The sequence below is a fragment of the Helicoverpa zea genome, chromosome 5 (genome assembly GCF_022581195.2).
Source record: "Helicoverpa zea isolate HzStark_Cry1AcR chromosome 5, ilHelZeax1.1, whole genome shotgun sequence".
NCBI classification, from domain to species: Eukaryota; Metazoa; Arthropoda; class Insecta; order Lepidoptera; family Noctuidae; genus Helicoverpa; species Helicoverpa zea.
Genome location: NC_061456.1, coordinates 851,198 through 874,062, shown reverse-complemented (window position 1 = coordinate 874,062; position 22,865 = coordinate 851,198). Strand labels below are relative to the sequence as shown.

General features: G+C 35.0%; 1 protein-coding gene across 1 annotated transcript in view; it reads left to right on the top strand.

Annotated features, from left to right (window-relative positions):
* Window positions 1-22,865, top strand: part of LOC124630480 (QRFP-like peptide receptor) — a 148,492-nt gene that overhangs the window by 9,152 nt on the left and 116,475 nt on the right. Inside the window, exon 2 of the mRNA XM_047164401.1 lies at window positions 10,596-10,845. Within this exon, the coding sequence (XP_047020357.1) occupies window positions 10,646-10,845 (200 nt within the window). The 5' untranslated portion in view covers window positions 10,596-10,645. The remainder of the gene's footprint in view (window positions 1-10,595; window positions 10,846-22,865) is intronic.

Genomic DNA, 22,865 nt, shown 5'->3' with positions numbered 1-22,865 from the left:
TAACTTTTGATATGGGAAAAGGAGCTCTTGCTATAATCGTGAAGGGTGATTTTGTATGATACTACAACTACAAAATAAAATAGGGTAACGGGAACAAGAGCCGCGTATTTAATTTTACTGTTTTCTTAATAGTTAGTTTCAGTATATTTAAAAAATGATGCTTGATTTACCTTCCTTACACAGATACATTTTCATGTAGATAATATTTTTTTTTTATTTTTTTTATGTATCTGGTTCACCAACAATTGTTTATACAAGAAACAAGAACTTACGAGCTAGTACAGTAGAATAGCAGTTGTACAACAATTACTTATAGGTAAACTCAACATTTCAGTATAGACATGCACGTAATTACTAATTTACAAGTACAGTGAAATTAAATAAGCCAAACAGTAGGTATATATAAAAGTGATAATGTACATAAATACAAAAGGAAGAAAGCGATAAAAGTTAACAAATTTAAAACAACACTAATTGACATTACAATAAATTATCATCAATAAAAAATAATAAGTACCAACAGAAATAATAAACAGAAAAACTAATCCAGAAAAACTAAAAACTGTCAGAATTCAGTCAGGCCCGAGAGAATAGACTTTTTACTTTTGTGTGAATGCAAGTCGAGTCCATCGCTACAGCCATTGATGACCTTACAGAGCCTTGCGCAGGGAGAATTAGCGCCCAACACTGTTTTTCGCTGGGGTGCATACAAGGGTGTAATAGGACTGCGTGGAATTATCGACGGCACACGAAGCCTAAACAGAGCTAGCAACTGAGATGACTCAATTTTGTTGGAAAAAATTTTGCACGCAAAAATAGCCGAGTAACTTAGAACCTTGATATTTCAGAGGGAATAAGGTTGCCATAACTCTAGCTATAAGTAAGTTTGAGCTAATTAATCATGAGCAGGTGTGCTCAGTTATCATCACTGCGCCCAAATTACCTGCTAATAGTTCCGGGTTATATAAACACACATCCATAATATTATGATATTTATGATGTTATTCTCCTGTCTTGGAAATATAGTTTTCAACCGACTTCAAAAAAATGAGGAGGTTCTCAATTCGGCTGTATTTTTTTTTAATGTTTGTTACTCGATTTCTCAAAGACGCCTGGACCGATTTCAAAAATTCTTTTTTTATTTGAAAGGGTATGCTTGTCATTTGGTCCCGTCGTCATCAGATCAGGATCTGAATGTGGAAACCCTGAGAAATCGAAGGCAACCTTCGAAAGCTGTAGGCATACATAGGGTAAAAACTTGACACTCAGGTATATGCCTGAAAGCACTATTCAACAGTGAAGGTTTGGAGCTGACCTGATGATGGAGACCAGAGAGGGTCGAGGGAACTCGACAACTGAATATGTAAACTACCTCGTGTTTGGGCTTATATTATTTGTATTGACAAGAACTTTGCAACAGTGAAGGTTTGGAACTGACCTGATGATGGAGACCAAAGAAGGTCGAGGGAATTCGACAACTGAATATGTGAAATACCTCGTATTTGGGCTTATATTCTTTGTATTGATGAGAACTTTCCACTTATATGGATAGTGACAACTATTCGTATCACTGAAAAGCTGTGAATAAAAAACTTTTTTACAAAAAAATTAAACCGACTTCCAAAAACACTAAAAAGCAAAAAAAACGAATTTGAGGTGCATCGGCCTAGAAGTCGGTGGCAAAATTATTCTATTATATATATAAAAGTCGTGGTGGCCTAGTGGGTAAAGGACCAATCTCTCAAGTATGAGGGCGCGGGTTCGATCCCAGGTCAGGCAAGTACCAATGCAACTTTTCTAAGTCTGTATGTACTTTCTAAGTATATCTTAGACACCATTGGCTGTGTTTCGGATGGCACGTTAAACTGTAGGTCCCGGCTGTCATTGAACATCCTTGGCAGTCGTTACGGGTAGTCAGAAGCCAGTAAGTCTGACACCAGTCTAACCAAGGGGTATCGGGTTGCCCGGGTAACTGGGTTGAGGAGGTCAGATAGGCAGTCGCTTCTTGTAAAGCACTGGTACTTAGCTGAATCCGGTTAGACTGGAAGCCGACCCCAACATGATTGGGAAAAAGGCTCGGAGGATGATGATGATATTATATATATATATATCGGTTAGACACTGACTTCTAGGCCGATGCACCTCAAATTAGTTTTTTTTTTGCTTTTTAGTGTTTTTGGAAGTCGGTTAAATTTTTTTGTAAAAAGTTTTTTTTTTGTATATTATATTGTGTGCCGTCATTTGTATTTCTTATGTGTTGTATTTGAGGGCGTAAATAAAAACCGTTAGTTAGACAATAGTTTTAGTTACTTAGGCCTACATTTAGATCGATACGTTTCTATAGTTCGGCCATTCAGAGAATGCGTTCCTGACACGTCGCGATTGAACTGACTGAATTATAACATTCATTGATTATTGATATAATAATGTTGTTTTAATGCTCCTCAATTGTTAAAACGGTAAACAACCAGCAAAAATATTTTTATCGTAACTGCAACGCCATTGCAAAGTTACGTCGTCAGTTCAATCGCGACGTGTCAGGAACGCATTCTCTGAATGGCCGAACTATAGAACCTATACAGGCTGTATTGTACGAGTATTAACGGGTATATACGTCAGAAAAAATGAATCGTGGCATTGAAACAAATGAAATATGTATTTCTAATAGTACGTTAGGGTACCTACTTTTGATTAATGATTATTATTGTTCTGGTAAAACAATAGAAAAAAGTAAATTCATTATTACTTCCATGTAATATTAAAATCCTTTCACGTGAATTATAAGCGTGTTTTAACTGCTCATGTAATTTTAATCCAGTTTAATTGGATGGCGTATCAAACGCGGAAAAAATTAATAACCACAAATCCGTGAAGCACAATATTCTTTGAGCATTAAAACTACATTAATATAATGTATGCTTTTAAAAACTAAAATAATGTTTGATTTTTTTTTTGTATATTCGCATGTACTGAAATATCCTATAGCATACTACCTGGGTCAAAAGTAGATATTAACAAGATTATAAGTAAATCATTATTTATACCTTTGCAAAGGTAACAAGAAATAATATATCACAAAAACTACCTATACTTAAACTTTCAATTTAACTGAAAAACATTTTACAATTATTTTTTAGAAGTATTAGTATTATATAGTAGTAAGTATTATCTTGCATCATGCATAATAACATTCCGATATGATTTTTTAAATATAATATTATACTAGATAGAATTAGATAGATAGACTAGATAGATTTTTTAAATATAATATTATACTAGATGGAAGCAGGAATCATAGGGGGCAAATGCTCGTCAACTTCCTCGAACGCGAGGGGCTCTTTTTGATGAACTCCTTTTTCAAAAAGCAGCCCCAAAGGAAGTGGACGTGGCAAAGCCCCGACACTATGACTAAAAATGAGATTGACTTCATCATGACGAACAAGAAGCACATATTCAGAGACGTCTCCGTGATCAATAGGTTTAATACCGGGAGCGATCACCGACTTGTCCGAGGCTCTCTGAATATCAACTTCAAGGCCGAACGTTTCCGTCTGATGAAGGCCAGGCTCCGATCAAAACTGCTCCAAACCATGACAGGATCTGAAACGTTCCAGTCAAATCTGGAGAACCGATTTGCCGCCGTGGAAACCACAACAGACGTTAACCAGAACCATGAATATGTTGTTCGGATCCTCAGGGAGGAAGGTTCGAGATTCTGTAACATGCAGCGTAAGGGCAAGAAACCAAAGCTTTCGGAAGAGACATTAGGGCTTATGAAGAAACGATGTGAAAACCCGCCTGTCACTTCGTCAGCTAAGCGGGCTCTAAACCAAGAGATCAACAAGCACGTACGACGCGACCTCCGGTGCTCCAATACTCTTGCCATTGAAAGAGCAATTGAGCTGAATCGGGGGTCAAAGGTGTTCGTAAAATCTCTTGGAAGAAGCCACTTGACGAAGCTGACCACAACAAGTGGAGAAGTCGTTTCTTCGGTGCCGGCAGTCCTTTCGGAAGTGGAAAATTTCTATGGCCGGTTATACGCATCGCATGCATCTCGACCTGATCCCGGAAATGAGGATTCTAGAGCCACATTAACACGCCATTTCACCGAAGACCTGCCAGAAGTCAGCAGTGGCGAAATCGAGATCGCTCTAAGACAGCTCAAAAATGGAAAAGCCCCTGGCGAGGATGGCATTACAACAGAGCTATTAAAAGCAGGAGGAAACCCCTTACTGGGGGAGCTCCAGAAGCTTTTTAATGCCGTCGTGGGAGAACTCCAGAGGCGTGGAGTAGGAGTGTTGTCGTCCTGTTCTTGAAAAAGGGAGACAAAACCCAGCTGAAGAACTATCGACCCATTTCCCTCCTAAGCCACGTCTATAAGCTGTTCTCAAGAGTGATCACGAACCGACTTGCGCGAAGACTCGACGAATTCCAACCACCGGAGCAGGCTGAGTTTCGGAGCGGATACGGCACCATAGACCGCATCCACACAGTGCGGCAGATTATACAGAAGACCGAAGAGTATAATCAGCCCCTGTGTCTAGCATTTGTGGACTATGAGAAGGCCTTTGACTCGATTGAAATCTGGTCTGTTCTGGAGTCCCTGCAGCGTTGTCAAGTAGATTGGCGATACATCCAAGTGATGAGATGTCTCTACGAAGCCGCTACAATGTCCGTCCAAGTACAGAATCAGCAAACAAGGCCCATACCGTTGCATCGAGGAGTGAGACAAGGGGATGTTATTTCCCCGAAACTGTTCACTAATGCAATGGAGGATATGTTCAAGACGCTGAACTGGAAAGGACGCGGCATCAACATCAATGGCGAACACATCTCTCACTTGCGATTTGCTGACGATATCGTCATCATGGCGGAAACGCTGCAGGACCTACAACAGATGCTGAACGACCTGGTTGAATCTTCTCTACGCATCGGCCTACGGATGAACTTGGACAAAACCAAGGTCATGTTCAATGAACATGTTCTACCGGAACCGATTGCGATACACGGCGCCGTTCTCGAAGTTGTTCGGAAATATGTATACCTCGGGCAGACATTGCAGTTAGGTAGAAACAACTTTGAGGACGAGGTGAATAGGAGAATTCAGTTGGGTTGGGCTGCATTTGGGAAGCTACGTCGAGTCCTAACATCGTCAATCCCACAGTGCGTCCTACCTGTCATGACTTACGGAGCCGAAACGTGGACACTGTCGGTACGGCTGGTTCACAAGTTTAAAGTCGCTCAGCGGGCTATGGAAAGGGCTATGCTTGGCATTTCTCTGAGGGATCGCATCAGAAATGAGGTAATCCGTCAGAGAACCAAGGTCATCGACATAGCCCACCGAATCAGCAAGCTGAAGTGGCAGTGGGCTGGCCATATTAGCCGAAGAACCGATAACCGTTGGGGTAAACGAGTTCTAGAGTGGAGACCACGCCTCGGCAAACGTAATGTAGGACGTCCTCAGGCACGGTGGAGTGATGACTTGCGCAAGACGGCTGGCAGGAGCTGGATGCGAGAAGCCGAAAATCGATCTCAGTGGCGTGCACTTGGAGAGGCCTATGTCCAGCAGTGGACTGCGATAGGCTGATGATGATGATGAGATAGAATTATATTATTTCTCTGGCAGAAGCTGCTAGGTACAGGTGTTGACGCCAATCTTATATCGATACTGTACCGTTTAACTCAGTGATCTGTGTCTGTTTTATATTTAAACGAGTATTTAATTATACGAATATATCTATTCGATAGATCTGTTGTTTGCACGAGTGAGATGAATGGGAAATTTAAAGAATTTAAGTGGTAAACAGTCGGAAGACAGTTGACCCGATAGTTAGCTAAACTTATTTTGAAATAAAATCTGGATAGGTATTAATCAAGGTTTTCAGTCGGCCTGTTATGGGCTAAATACCTGTAGTCAATAACTGGCCCTTTATGGTCAAAAGATAACATTCTGGAAACGGGTACAGAGTTAAATATGTTTCACATTCAAGTTAGCTAGAGATAGTTATTCCTTATTTAAATAAAATAAAAATTACATACGAGCTATTTCTAGCACCCGGAATAAAATAACCTTTATGGCTTGGGGTATTTTTTATTTGTTTACCTATTATTATAATTGCTTCAGTAGTTATTGCGTTAAGCGCGAGAAATAGACCGAGTGACAGATAGGACATTACCGATAAGTGAGGATATTCAGTAAGAAATCGTGTTATTACGTTGAAATGGTTGAATCTAAACTATTAGAGAAATAATTTCTACCTCTCTAATCGTTTGAGTAGTCCCGAGGGTCATTATCTATTTATGATTTTGCTTTGATTTCATAACCTTGACACAGTGATTCATTTTCGCTTGCTATCAATTGACCGACATTAATCATACTTCTATGTTAGATCAAAATATTAATATTTACGATAACGGTACGGTAAGATGAAACGATTGCAGTGGTTTTACAAGTGCTTCAATCTCATTAAAAAATGTACAGCAATTTTACAGTCAAAATTGGGCAAAAAGATACAACCACATTTATATTGTAAAATGTACGATCAAACGCGATCTACCCGGCCACTTTAATCCTTTGAAAATTATGATGTGTTGTGTTAACTTACATTTTAGAATTCAAAATTAAAATGACATACCATATCGCCTTCCATTCATACAGACCACAGTCTTGATTTATCAAATCTTCACTCTACACACAAATCTTACAACAGAACTTTACTCAGTTCACCTACAACTCTGAATAGAATTAAATATAAATGGTACGACCTTCCTTTAATAGTGCAAGCATTTGTAGTTCAATTTGCATCGAAGAGTTTGCTCTCACAGGATTTTGTTAATGGTCACTATAGCAGGTAATTACTATAGCATACAACACTAGAATAATGCAGGTACCAACATTGTTTCAAAGTAGCTTCGCAAAACTGTATTAATTCTCCTAATTGAACGGAGGTTTAATACCCAAACAATTCACGCTTATAAATGGATTACTTGTAACTTATGCACCGCTTGACCAAATTTACTTATTACGTAATAACCAGCCTTTGTGTTGTCTCACTGCAGAGCATATACCTCTTTTATATAAAGAAGTAATCAACGTTTTTCATCACGTTTGGAAAGAGAATTGTCGATTTAAGACTTTTAAAACCAGGTTACCTCACAATGTTTTTATTCACGACTATAAAGTCCCGGAGAAAATAAAAAAATACTTTTCTGAAAAACATATCATTGGTACACTCTTGGTCTGGTTTTTGTAAGCATAAACAAAAAGCTTATGCTTTAATGAGCTCTAGATGGATCTCCAACGGACATTAACATTAAATAATATATTTGAGTTTTATGCCTCCATCACAAAACGAGACTAACAATCACATCTCAAAATATCTAGTATATTAAAACCTCATTACACGAACAAAGAAAAAAAAATCTGACTCAGTAATAAAGTTCGGAAACGTTGGAGATTCAAAATTGGACGTGCTAACAACGGTCTATTGCTAAATAAGGCTTTTTAAATATGTACCAAAAACTATTAAAAGTACCTACTATCAAAAATATAAATACTTATATGTTTTGAAATTTAACATTTTTGGGATAAATAGGGTAATTTAATTTTAATTGTAGGTAGTAGATAGCATATATTTTTCTAAAAGTACTTACACGAATATTTTCATAAATGAAGTCCACTGAAAATGCACGGATTTTGTCCCAGGTGGATCATTTCGCTTATCAATCGTAGTCTTTTGAAATTCTCAACTGTTCTTTTGTATAGATCCTCAAAGCAATTCGACTAAAAGCTCCTAAATGATGAAAAGCCAATGAAAAATTCTTTGACAAGCTTTGGACGTTATGTAGCCATGTTTCTATATTGAAAGAGATATAAAAATCGGATTCAGTCTAGAACTGTTGACAAATCGAAAGTAGTGTACGTGGCGTAGGCACCTACATTTATGACACAAAAAGTAGGTGAAATGTATTTTTGACGACCTCGATGGCGCAATGGTCATCATGCCGGACCGCCGAACCTGAGGTCCCGGGTTCGATTCCCGGTGCGGTCGACATTTGTGTGATGAGCATGCTTGTTGGCCGCGGTCTGGGTGTTATGATATGTATTTATAAATATGTATATATGTAGCTATGTGTAGTTTATCAGTTGTGTTAGCACCCGTAACACAAGTTAATAAATAACTTATCATGGGGCTAACCGACCGTGTGTGAAAAAGGTGTCCCGACATTATTTATTATTTTTGGGATGCCAGTTTAAAAAAAAAAAACGTAATAGAAAAACGCAAAGATTTTTTTTTTCAATGCATTTCCTACAAAAACGTCAGCGTTTAAGAATCGAACCAGCTACATACAGTTACATTTCGGCAACATTAGCTCATCTACTGTGAAAGTTACAACCACGTAACCAACATAGGAATTCAAATTTTCCCACCTAGAAATATAAAAAAATATAAACTGTGGAACTGACAGTATTCTATTACATTGACATCTTCGTCAATTAGTCAAGAGCCTGACTAAGTGATGTGTATCATTAAATTTTCCCCGACAATTTCAACATGATTCCTATTACAGTCTTCAAAATCACTGCCAAGGGTTCATTTCTTATAAGTACCTAATTCTATAAGGGAACTGTGTAAAGTATGTAAGTGTGAATATCTCATAAGCATGGCTATTAGGGAAATAATTTTCGTTGCAGGTATTTTTACCACACAAAAGTAATAATTGACCTGCCCTTGGAAAAAATATTTGTACTTACCTAATTATTTACCACCTACATACTTGTCTCATCTAGACACATATATCAACGAAGTAGACTTGCGTGTTAAAAATATATATCTGTTAGTTCTACCCAATTCTGAACATTACTCACACTTACGCTCCATCTTTTATTTTAACAAAGAAATAAATATAAGTACTTACTTAACTACTTATTGTTATTTTAGTTTCATAAATATTTATTTGATAGCCGTGTTCCCGTGGGAGCTACTTCGCGTACCTGGATAAAATATAGCCTATGTTACTTGGGAAAAGAGTAGCTTTGTGACAGTGAAATATAAAAAACGGTTCGGTAATTTCGGAGACATTAAGGTACAAACAAACCAAAAAATATTTCCATTTTATTATACTAGTACAAAAGTATGATTATGCTTAATCCTAGTCTCATACAAGTTTGTGTATGTAGTCAACTATTGGAAACTTCTTCAAGTATTTCAAAACAAACTATTTATTTTCGCGTTTAAAAATAACTTGTTGAAGAATTATTGCGTGAAGAGGGATTACGATAGTTTTCCAGTATTCACGAAAGTTATCCTAATATTTTTGTATTTTCTATATGTTAGAATATTCTGTTATAATATTTATGTTGCATAGTAATGTGAACAGTGGGAATCGTGTAGAATTCTCGTGTCTGATTTATTTGAGTGATGACAAGTTTTATGTTATAATATACTCTAGACACAAAAATATGAATTTGAAGAAAGTGGGTTAGTCTGCTTGTTCTTTATGAATTTATAGCTGAATTCCTGAGTAGTGACTTTTTTGTTTGATGAAATGAAAATTGTTAGAACCATGTCCTCACTAAATCTTGTTTGTTACGCGGAATTAGCGATTATTTATATATTTTATATATTTTATTATATATATTTTATTATATAGTATATATTTTATATATTTTATTATAGCGATATTTTCCAAACTTTTTTAAAGGGTTTTTTCAATAAGCCAGTTGTGTAAATTTGTTAGAGATCCTGAGATAGGGCAATTAGTCTGTTTTATTTATGGTTGCGTAATATTTCGAATGTTTTTGATTGTTGGCAGTTGTATTTATGCTGTATTTATGTAACTTTTCCGAAACATTTACAAAAAATTATTCGCGTACACTAAAATTCGTTTAGTGCAACTAGTCTACAGTCTACGTAGTAGTGTAATAATGTTCTATGTAGACTGTAGATATGACAATGTTCATCGTAGTGAGTGAGAACTTTTGGCGCGTTCACACGATTCCAGTGCCAAATGTTTAGTTTCATATCATTTGCCGATGCATTTGATAATTTTGAATCGATTTTGTTCGATAATATAGAATTTATGTTGAAAGTTTGTTTAAATGCCATTTGTGAAGTTGGAAATGGTCTTTTATAACAGAGTGAAATCTTGTAGGCAGGAACTATATCAGGCGAGGAAAAGAAAAATTGTTTATTTACAAATCTTGAGATCGCTGTAATGAAATAACTGAATAGTCAAAGAATACTATTAAAACATAATCCTTCTAAGCTATAGATACTAGGTAGTTACATGAATAAATAAATATAAAACACAAATCTTTATTATTAATATAAAATTCGAAACAAACGTTCCGTTAATCCCGAAGCGACCATTATAAACACGTTATTAAAAATGAAAAACGAATATTTTATTTATGTTCAAACATTATATCTACAAAACAAATATTTTCATGTTTTCTGTTGATATCGATAGCTATTTAACTTTTAATCTAATTTCGGGTCTAAAATCCAAATTATTTTTAACCATTGTTTCTTATCTAGTTGATAGTACCTATCATTTATAATTTAACAAAAAAAAAATACTTTCTTTTTCAGACCCAAAAAATGGCGACACAATCCAACACAACTTGACTGCCTCAAACAAGATGTCTGTAAAAGACCTGAACTCATCATTCGAGGTGGGGTGGAATGACAGTGAAGTGTGGGGCGTGCCCCAACTGGACCTCGACGTATTCTACAGCCCAGATGTAGTGATCATAGTGCTGTATGTTGTGGTGTTAACTGCTTCGCTATCGGCCAATACGCTGCTGATATTTATAGTCATCAAGTTCCAGTATATGAGGAGGTAAGTTTTTTTGTTATTTTTTATTTTAGGGAGCGTATCTCCACTAGACCGACTTCTATGAGAGATCTGGACCATTTTTAAAGGCGTGTGTGGGGCCGAAGTCAAACCGCTGAAGCTCTTTTGACACAACTTTAATGAAATGTCGACACGAAACAGTTATGTTAGGGAGTGTATTTATAATCATATACATTATTTTATGTGGGTATCTTTACAAGACTGCAGGAATGAAAAATCCCGGATCTTTTGGTAGAGTGGTGTTCCATAAAATTCGTACAAAATATTTTTCAAACTAGAATGCAAAATGTAATGTTGTCCGGTATGCCGTGATTTGCCGTTATAATCCCTAATGTGTGGTAATTAAGCCAGGTAAAAAAATGACCTTTCTGATCTAGAATAATATTTTGCTACCAATATTTTTGGTTAGTAAAATAAACTTTTAAACTAATCTGAATAGGTATTTGTTATTGTTGTTTCTAATTAATATTCAGTATTTCTAACAACTGGTTTAGGTTCGCGTGGTCAATCCTTGTTTTTGTTCGAATTTGCTAGGCTAGAACAACTGTTTTGATTTTAAAATGTGTAGATGAAATTCCGTGAAATTCAATATAATTAATGTCAAAAGTTGTACTAAGTTGTTATATATTAAAATGGAATAACAAACACTTTTCGTATCTTTAACAAATCTTTTCATATAATCGTGTACGGAATTATGTGTAAAACATTTACTTTTATGTTATTGGTGCTAATCCATGAAAGAGTCCATAAAAAATATTTATTTTATGGAACAAAACATAAATAAAATCCCTTTACACTTCATAGAGGACGTAACGACCTACATGACGTAGGGAACAGATTCAATTCCCGATACTCATAATATTGATATAGCTAAGAGATTACGATTGTATGTTTGTGTATTTAATTTATTTGTACATTTCCACAAAGTATTATTATTTGAATGTGATTAGATATCGTTTTTATTGGATTTGGGAAAACTCATAAAAATAACCGATTTTAATCGATAGAAAAATTGATAATCGAAGCAATGTTTTTTTAAATATATGCTTTGCTTTTACAGAAGTTATAGGGACTTATATATTTTTGATTTGTTTGCCCGCCTTATGTAGATGTTTGCCCATTAAAGTGGTCGAAATAGAGGCAAGAGGGTGGAGGGTACTGTTTCTTACGTCGGATGCAAGTCTAAGACAAAATAATCATCAATTATTGTTTGTTTATCCTTAATAAATCATCTTTATGTCATTTGTTTATGTATTATAATTGATTTGGTCAAAGTAATTGTCGACAGGTTAAAAAACGGCGAACAAACACGTTATTCTGCGGTAAGTACAAATACATACTATACTCTAGGACTTGCATCTGATGCAAGAAACAACAGGCTTACTAATGAATTTATTGCCATCATAAGGTGAAAGAAAATCGTTACTTCATTGGGAAGTAGGTGCTATAAAACTTATCTTTTCTATTTTACAAAGTCAAATGTTTTTATTTGAAATAAGCCTTTGCATGCTCCTATGAATAATGTTGATGGAAAAGAGCCGACATTTTCAGTTCGCATAAAGGATAAAGCAGCATTTCAGAACAGTAGGTACAGCCACTCACAGACATCACTTGAACTTTAGCACCGAAGCGCACTTCCCGCACCCGGCTACACCAGTGTGTGTCTCGCTTAAGAGAACGTATAACTGTCAGCGTTCCGTACTTCCTTCTCAGGAATGCGGAATCCATCCCCGCTTTAGTGAATTCTTCGCGACAATGTATGCCGATACAACGCTTCGACGCTGTAATGCGCGTCCAATATTTATGGCACAATATTTGGGGCCGAAGAGTTATTTTTCAGTGATGGAATTTGTGAATATAGGTAGTTTATTTAATGAAACAACTTTTAAGCAAGTCGGAAGGCATACTTATAGTACTCACACTCCCTAGACAAGCAATGAGCTAGTACCTATTAAGTTGTGAAGCTTCAAATGCGTTCCATTTTCAAAGCATAGCACAACATTGATCTTGTGGAACAATATGTTACTGTGTACCGAAGCTTTATGTTAAAACGGAGCCATACAATATAAGCTAAGCTAGGTAGTCTGTCTTTTGTACTGCAGACTATATTGTTATACTTACAAACTTCCATTTTCTCATTACGATATTTACATAGAAGCTGTACTTGGTGAGTGTTTAATGGACTAAACCTACCTCGTAGAAAACCTCCGAAAATAGGCTGTTTAATAAATTACAAGAACTATTTACAAACAATTCAAGTGACTGCAGATTTCAGTAACCAATCTACTCCGTGATTTTTTTACCAGAGATAGATATTTTACATTACTTGATGAAACTAATGTCAAGATTCGGTCTCTATCACCATTAACAGGTCATCAAGCCTTGTTTTTCTTACAAAATGCCAGTTTTAATATATTCTACACTATATCTCTATTACCGACCTTCCCTTCACTAATCTGAAGGTCTCCCGGGAGACCAGACTGCCCTAAACATAAAGTAGGTCGCTCCCAAAACAGTCGTGATACGGTCGACCCTAATCTTTTTGTGATTGCTGATACCTGGTGGTGATAAAAAGGTTTATTATCAACTGATTAATGGACGAGAAACCTCTTTTACCAAGTGTCGAGTAATAGGTCGTTATGATAGGAGTACTGGATTTTCGTTTGATTGATTGTGATAGTAATTTTAACAATGAAAGTCACAGATATGATTATAAAGTTTTTTTCTCTTCATAAAATCAGAGTTCACTTATGCAAACCAAAGGCTTAGGAAGTCGCTAACAGCATTTAGGTACACTTTTTTCGCCATGCACCATTTTCATGTATGTAGATAGCATAATAGCATAACAATTCGCATTTATATTTGAATAGTGACAAAAAAATATTCATTAACCGACAGTCGGTAAAATAGCATGTATTTTCAGCAATGGAAATAATATCTAGTATTTAGAGAACAGAATGAACGAAAACACCAATCATGACTATTCAGTTACTAAATGACATGTTAACTAAACGCGAACAATTGTTTAGACAACTGCTATTGGCAACAATTAACAATACTGATACAACATCTGTCAACAATCATTGATGGTTAATTGTGTTAACTGGATGGTTAGCGGTGAAGTTCAAACAATCTGGGTAAATACGCAGTAGGATAAGTTTAATTGAACTCTTATATGAACGCTAATCGAGTAAGTTCGATTTCTTGAGCTATTATTGGATTATAGGTAATTAGAAGTTTCTAGACTTACTGTTAATTGCTGGATTTTGATTGTGAGGTAAATTCCCTCTTAGTCGGAGTGATTGATTTTGTAGAACAGGATTTTGAAAATGGCGAATTAAAGAGATTTATACCATTTCGTAATTTATCTCATGTCAGAGAGACAGTTTTCGTATTTAGTTCAATGATTTGTTTATAGGGTTATTAGCCAGTTGTTCACTACACTTGCTTTTACTAGCCATAACAGTGAAACGCAGTGTAATAGTATGAATTTTGGAACAACGATAAATCATTTTAAATGAAAGAATCATAATATAACACTGGTCAGCAGCATTTTTGTGCACGGGATTTAGTTATAATATTTTTATTATATAAGTAAATGTATTTAACAAATGAGATAGCAAATTGGAAATATTTGCTTTTTCAGAAGTTATAGGGACTTGACTGTGAAAACTGTAAACTGTACTGTTAGTAAGCCTGTTATTTTTAGGAAAAAATTTACAAAAAATTATGTAGGGTTTACATTTTCTTAAGACAACTCAATACACAAAGTCACGTCCAAAACTATCCGAAGTGACCTCCCAGCAAGTTATAAACGGTTATAAACGCCATAATAATCTATGTATAGCAGATAACTGTCATATCGGGTAATCCTCATGGAAGCAATAAAGCGTTCCACGTGATTTACCATCAGATATAACGAGAGATTGCTGTGACGTCACACCAAACTATTTCAATGAAATTCTGATAATTGTGATTGATAGGATAGTTTTGCTTGTTTGTTTTGTTCTAGGGTTTTCCCCGCAAAAAGACTTTTTGTGACTTTGCAGATTTTATTTAGGCTGAAAATGTATAAATTAGAATCATGAGTCTCTTTTAGGAAGGAATTTTCTTGTTTGTAAGGTTGCTATTATATGTATTTCGGTATAAAAACATTGATGCTGAACCTTCATTTACTCAATAAAAGCAATAAAAACTAGGTTCTTTATTTACCTCAGTCTGAAGATCAATTTCGAAGTTTAAAACCGCACCGCATGCGGAAATTAATACCAAAGTACACCTCTTAAAATTTTACATGACGAGATTGGTTTCTGACCCCGTTTCCTACACAATATGCAGGAAATACTTGAACAAGAGGCTTTTTGTTTTTGTACAGGATAGGAAAGGTTGAAAATAGCCGTGTAGAAAATTAAAAAAAAAAAAACAATGAAAAATAAACGTTTATTTATTAAATTAATATTTTAGATTTAAGACAAAAATCGTGAATGAAAGGCTTGTAGTTGTAAAATCCGTTAGAATTCGTAAATTATACAACTTTGGAATCTGTTTCTACAAAAATATAGTTCATTTTACCAATGAAAGAAATACGTGATTCATTTACATCAGAATCTTGCTCTCCCCGTTGCTGAAAATATTGAAACATTGTACGAAATTCAAGGTCAATGGAAGCAAAATCCTTTTTCGAATCCGTTAAAAATAGCTTTTAATTGAGGTCCTTCGAAACCTTTTTACACAGCTCCATTTTTCAAATGTAGGCCAACTCTAGATGTTGCTGCCAATATTGTGTGAACTTCCTATTTTTTTCTGTTCGTTAGATAACAATATTTTTACAAAATTCGTCTTATAATTTTTTCTTTTCATTTGTAAACTGCAGAAAATAGCTGAGAAAATATTTATCATTCACCTGCTACAAACAATAAGACTGGCAGTAAAGTCTTGTTCCGTTTACAATCTCAGAAGCTAAATCAATTATAATGTTGCCAAGCTTGAAAATAGAGTGCATGCATTGCACTAAAGACGCCTTTTCGCGTAACCTTAATGAGACTGTAACTTGTTTAAATTGTAATTAATATAAGGCTGGTACCACAAGCGTGGCCTTTCGTTTGCTGTGAATATGAGAAGTGGTTCTTGTGGACACATAAATAGAGTTTACTTTGACAAAATCGAATCTCATCTTCTTCATAAAGTGAATATGCACAAGACCGTACATAACATAATAAAAACGTACATTCAATGAAAAGCAATATTATGATATTATAATATTTGTTAAAAATATCAGTTGTATGTATAGATTTTACGTTTAAACTATCCGATGCACTTGATGGCAGTATTTTTGACAGCAGTCTTGCGGCTTATAATCAGATTGAAATAATATTTAGGCTACTTTTTCATCTGATTCAAGAAGCAGTTCCCAGGAAGCGGGTGAAACCGCTGGCAGAATCAAGTATTGCATAAAATAAAACAACCCCTTTTTAAATAAAGGACGGGTTTCTTTTTGTTCGAAAATGAAATCAACTCTGTTCATAGTAAATTACTGCTGCCTCTCCCAATTTGCGTTACAACGGAAGGTTTTTCGCCTTTTAAATTCACTCTGTTTTATGTATTCAATTGCCTCCAACCAAGGACTGCGTTACTCTTCACCATTTTTAACTTTACATTGTTCCTACTAAGTAAATTAAAAATGTAATTTCGGTATTTAATATTATGTGGTTTGGTGACCGACTTTGTAAATGTGTGTTAAGGTAATAATTATTTAATATTAAGATTTTTCATATTTATAAAAACTTATGTATAATAATGAGGAAACCCAAAAGGCTCCGAAACAACTGAACCGACTTGATAAGTTATTTCACTGTTGGCAAACTACACTCTTCTCGAGAAACATATGTAGGCTATGTTGTATCCTGGTAAGGCCACTGGTTAGTAGCTCGCACGGGACGAGGGCGACACCGAGGGAAAACGACTAGTGATAGAAAATTTATTTTACACTACTTAAATATATCCATTTACCAACAGTTCTGCAGCTTTTGCAGCAAGAATAACTAAATCCCAATACAAAGGGTATCAATGAAATGATAGAGGCATTTCAATATAGCCTCAGCGACGCTAGACCGGGTTCAAACGCTCGTATCAATAGCTTGCGCTCAGTTGAAACAATTGCCAATCAATCAAATATGGTATAGATAGTTCAACTCAGATTTGCGCGCGGCCCTATGTGTGCGTCGGCTTGTAAATATACAACTTTCATTCGTGTGACAGTGACGTCGTCCGAGGATGACGTGTTCTTATCGCTTTTTATTATGGGTACAGTCGTTTACGAAAATGTCTAGTTCTTCACGGAGAAAATGTTTAAGGAGTCAGGTAGCGTTTCAAAAAATGAAACATTCAAAGCTTTTTATTATTACATTTTACAGTTTTTCATTATTTTCTCATACGTTTTTTCAAATTGACATTGACAGTATCTAAGAAATAAATGAGGTGAAATATCTAAGATGAATTAAATACTTCTTACATATTTTCTAGCTCGGGGTACGCGGACAATAAATAAAAGTGTGGACCAAGAATGTAAAAAGACGTATAATCTAGTATAATAATGTAAACAAAATATATGGGGATTTTTTTAAAATTATATTGCTTCGCATAATGTCGACCAAAATAAGACGGAAATAATGAAACTCATAAATGAACGTTTAATTCAAACTGATGAAGGGGTGTTGGGTAATACCTGTAGACATGTACAAAAGAAAAACCAAATACTATAGACATTTTGACATGGAGTCAAAATTTATAATTGACCTTGGTGAGAGTAGCGAATCTGAAAATTCATCATTTATTTTTCAAGTAGCGATTCAGAATCATCCTTACTAATATTATAAATCGGAAAGTGAGTTTGTTTGTTTGTTTGTTTGTTTGTTCCGCTTTCACGCCGTAACTACTGAACCGATTGCTTTGAAATTTTGCAGACGTAAAGTTAGAAGTCCGGATTAAATAATAGGGTACTTTTTATCCCGAAAAAAATAGATATTCCCGAGGGAAAACAAAAATATTGTTTGCTTGATGGATGGATTGTAGATGGCGCTGTGTGTCGTTTAAAACAAGGTAATATATTGCAAACGAATATAAACATGTAAATTTAGAAGCTAAATGATACGATAATGAATCCCCGAAAATGAGGAATTCCCGAGGGATGATGTACAATTTGTTTAATCGTCTAAACTGTTTTTTTTTACATCTACTTATATATTGCAAACGAATATGAACATATAAATTTAGAAGCTAAATGATACGATAATGAATCCTCGAAAATGAGGAATTCCCGAGGGATGACGTACAATTTGTTTTATCGTCTTAACTGTTTTTTTTACATCTACTTATCCTGAAATAACTCTAATTCAACGAATTACTAATTGGTATAAGTATTAGTTAAGTTATTTAGTTCTTGAGGTATGCAATAGATGGCGCTGGGTGTTTTTAAAACGTGGTAACGATGTGTTTTTAAATACGTAAGAAGTGGAATGATAGCTTTTTAAAACGTGGTGACGTTGTTTTTTTTAAGATACGTAAGAAGTGCAATGATATCTCGCGCTTTAACCTGTAGCTCATCGTATCCAGCGTTACATCGCGCTTCTTAGATTTTTCCGTGGGAATGAGAAGTTTTCTTATAGTTGTGATTTATACCGCAATATAACCGAATTCCACGCGGGCGAAGCCGCGGGCGGAAAGCTAGTTATAAATAAATAAACATTAAATTACGTAATAACTGATTTTCTTTAAACAGCCTTATACAACCCCTAAATAACTTTATTTGTACCCGACTGTACCTCTTGTCACGCACACAAAGTCACTGTATATGTACAAGGGTTACCCACACATAAGGCCGCGCGCAAGACTGAGTTGAACTTACTATAAACGTTACTCTATAGGCTTATTCCTTGTAGGAAATAAATTGAGTTTCCGTGTAGGCAGGAGTGTAGGCGAACAAAGGTACTTACGTTTTGAATGCTGGCTGCCGACTGCAACTGTCGACCGCACATGTCGCGACTGAAAACTGCATGAAAACAATAAAATTGATATCTAAGGGCGGCTGCACTTGCTGCTGCCGCTTCTATCCAAAAAGGTTTTGTGTAAGTACATAAGCAAACTAATAGTGCAGCGTGGCTGCGGCCTATTTAACGCATTCGTGGTATGTGCGAGTTTTCCGCACATTCTACAGTCTTCCTTAATAAATGGGCTATCTATCTGAAATTAGCGATAAAACTTGGACATAATACAGCTTGGATATCAGAATAATATAGCCTACTTATTATTATCTGGGTGCATGGAGATTAGTCCCAACAGACAAACTATGTTGTCTATAGTTTTGTTGAACCTTTTAATAAGTAAATAAGTAAAATAAATAAAACAATAAATAGCTTTTCGAGAAGCACATGAAGCCGCTGGCGGAAGCTAGTATTATTTAAATTTACGAAATAAGTTGACCAGTTTCCATCACAAAATGTCTAAAACTTTAGTGTTTAAAACAAAACTGATTACTCCCGCGAGTCCAACTTAAGTAACTTATTAGCATTAGTAATTAATAAATGATTCTAATAAGTTTAAAATTTACTTAAAAGGAAATCTGCTGAAGTTTGTTATCTCAATAAAATTAGCTTTGCGAGTGTAAAAGTTGATATTAAAGTGTTAATTACAACAATTAATTATGGGATAATTTAATTTTATTGTCGTTCTATCTCAAGTTTTGAGCAGTCACTAGACTTACGAGGGATATAGATAATTCTTCATACGATCTATTTTTAATTCGCTTCATTTTTAGCAAGAAAACCACCATATTTTTTGCAATCATTCTTTAAGTAGAATTCTGTTAAAATGTGATTTAAAAACTTCCGAAACGTTGCACAACAAAATAAAGCGAGTCGTTTTTCATAATATTAATATTTATTTTTAAAACGTAACCTACCTACCTTAAACGACAGGTATACTTACATCATAAAATATAAAACGCCTACTTTAGTTTTACAGAATGCAATCATGAATTTAATTCAAATAAACTTTTCGTTCTAGTCTAAAGCAATTTATCAAAAATCAACTCTAACTTCATTGTCTTAAGACTGTTATTTGTTCTTATTTCATGTCTCAACGTCACAACCAATCGGAATTTAACACGTAGAGAGACGTTAAGTACCGGTACTACTCGGTAGTAGGGGAGACCTGTCCAAAACCGTATATCCGGGCAAAACCGTATAGCGTATGTATTTCTGTTAATAATTCAAATTTCCCGCGCCACTGCAGCTCAGCGGTATCAACCAATCACGGCTATTTGTCAACAAACACTTGTCGCGACCGGCACGCGCGTTTTTTAAATATTTTATTTTATTGTTTTTTAGTGGTTTTTATGTAATTTATGTACAATAAGAAGTGCCAATCGTCAAATGTACGTGTACAATAGGTAAGTAACTAATAGTCATGTTAAAAGTGTGTATATTTTTATGTAATTCAGTACATTTGTACCGGTGAAATCAATTACGAATGTAGTAGTGAGTAACGTATTTATACATACATATTGTATGGGTCAAAATCGTATGGGGTAAAATCGTACATGTACGATTTTGACCCGGTTGTACTTAAGTGTATTAACCTTTTATTTTTCAAGACAGATGCCACGATGCCTCGTGATTATAAAAGGACGACTAATAGACAATCGTGGGACACGGAAAACATGAAAAAAGCTGTTCAAGCCGTGTTTGATGGGACTATGGGGTACTTCAAAGCTGCTCAAATATATCAGGTGCCGAAATCCATACGGTATACGGTTTTGTCCATGCCCTGGGGCAAAACCGTAAAACGTAGAAGAATTCTTTTTGCTATTTTTTTTCAATTTACGCTTTAATTATCTAATGTAAAATATTGTGATTGCGTACCTTATGAGACTGGTTAAAAATAAATGTTGATTTAGTACATCTGTGTTTTAAAATTATTGATCAGCATCCACAAACCCTTAGCTATACGGCTTTGCCCCGGTCTCCCCTACTTACTTTTGCCTCTCGGAAAACTAAAAGCTTTTCAAGAGTAAGTTTCGAAGAAGCAAAGAGGGAATTTTCTACAGTAATTCTATTTAATTTGTTATTTTCAAATACTTAGAGTTTATTTATATGTTAAAGTCACTATAAAAGTTAGTAGGACTTAAAATTATTTGTGAAATTACTTTGTGCTGAAAAAATACCTTGAAGGAGGTGCACCAAACTTTGGTTATGAAATGCTAACATCACGTTAGATATTGAATTATTTGGAAAACTTTCACCGTTTACTGTTTAAAACGAACCCGTTTTTTAACATGGAAACGTTCTAACGCAAAGATGCTTTTGAACCCGTGAAAACTCACTCAATTTTTCACCTATAAAATTATTTTAGAGACACCAACGACAAGCTAAATAAATATTTTGACTGTCGTAAACGAAAACAATGCTACAAAACCAATGTTCCCATTATAGCCATAGTTCTATGTTCTTTTAGTTTAAACGCACCCTCAGATAATCAAACTCTAAACATACAATCAAAAGTCATCGTTATCTCGATCTGTAACCCGTGAATTCAAAAGGACTTCAAAATAGACTCTTCAAAGAGAGAGCACACCGCAAACTTTTAGTTGGCCGATGTTTGGTTTGGGCTCATAAATCAATATGACCATATCTACATATCTACATACATATAATAAATCTGTAGAAAAGTAATTTTTGTACATTGAAGAAATTGACAAAAAAAATAGCCAGGATGTTGAAGGATAACTAACAGATCAAATTTCCATCATTTTTGTCTGTTTGTCTGTTTATCTGTTTGTTTGTTCGGGATTCACGTAAAATCTACGAATTAAATGCAGACAATGCTTATATACAAAAATTCTACGTAACTTGGGGTATTACTTAGTTTTTGTTTCATCGAAATCGATTCACTCTATCAAAAGATATGATTAATTTTGTGAATTCAAGATGTAAAATATTACGACACGCAATCTATTTGTCAAAACTGTACATTTGAATGTTGTACTTATATTAGTTGATCGGCCTATTATTAATCTTTACACAGAAAATCACACCTTTATAAGTAACTTCGGAGGAAAAAAAAACTATGAAAATTTTGTTTAGCCAAGGTTAAAGTAGCTCCATCTGTGGTAAATAAAATACATCAAATTTGTCAAAGGAGCGAGGTGGTAAATGACAATATTACCATACATTCTTTATAGAGGATTATTATTTCAACAGATGGAGTTGTGTATTTTCCGTAATTCACCATATTTTAACACGTAGTGTAATTTTTCGATAGACATTTCAATAGTGTTTGTCACTTTGCCGTGCCACATCAAAATCCAACTATAATTATTACCTTGATGAAAAGAAAATTAATAGTTCTCAGCCAAATTTAAAACGGTGTCATCTAAATTATTTTTTGAACATTATGTCAAAAATGATGACTTTAGTGGAACAATTAATTATCATTTAAAGTTACAGATGGAGTTCATATCAGGATTTTTTCATAAACATAGTTTAGCTTATCTTCCACTAATGTGGTGGCCTTAAAACAAATTACTTTGAGTGAGTAGTATTAAGTAGACCTTAATTATTTTTTCTGATGCAAAATATGTAAACTTAATCCTAGAAGAAATGAGGATCTATCTCTCGCAAGCGCTGCGGAGCGTGAGGAAGGTAATGTAGGATTCTGTAGCTTTAAAAACAAGCCCAGATACAAAGTGCAGATAAGAAATGGGAGCTCTCTCTATTTAATACCATACACACGTAAAATGCTTTATGCGTCTGAAAACGTACAAATTACGCGCCGCATACCAAAGACATGCTTACTTTCAACTTCTGATCGCAAATACACTGTTCACGATTACGAACAGTCTCAGTAAGACCCGAGCCAAGTCTAAAAACCCTAAAAAACACCTTTTATATAAAACTACGTTTGATGTCATTTAATCACAAAGACAGAATTGTTCTCTGTTGCAAATCCTA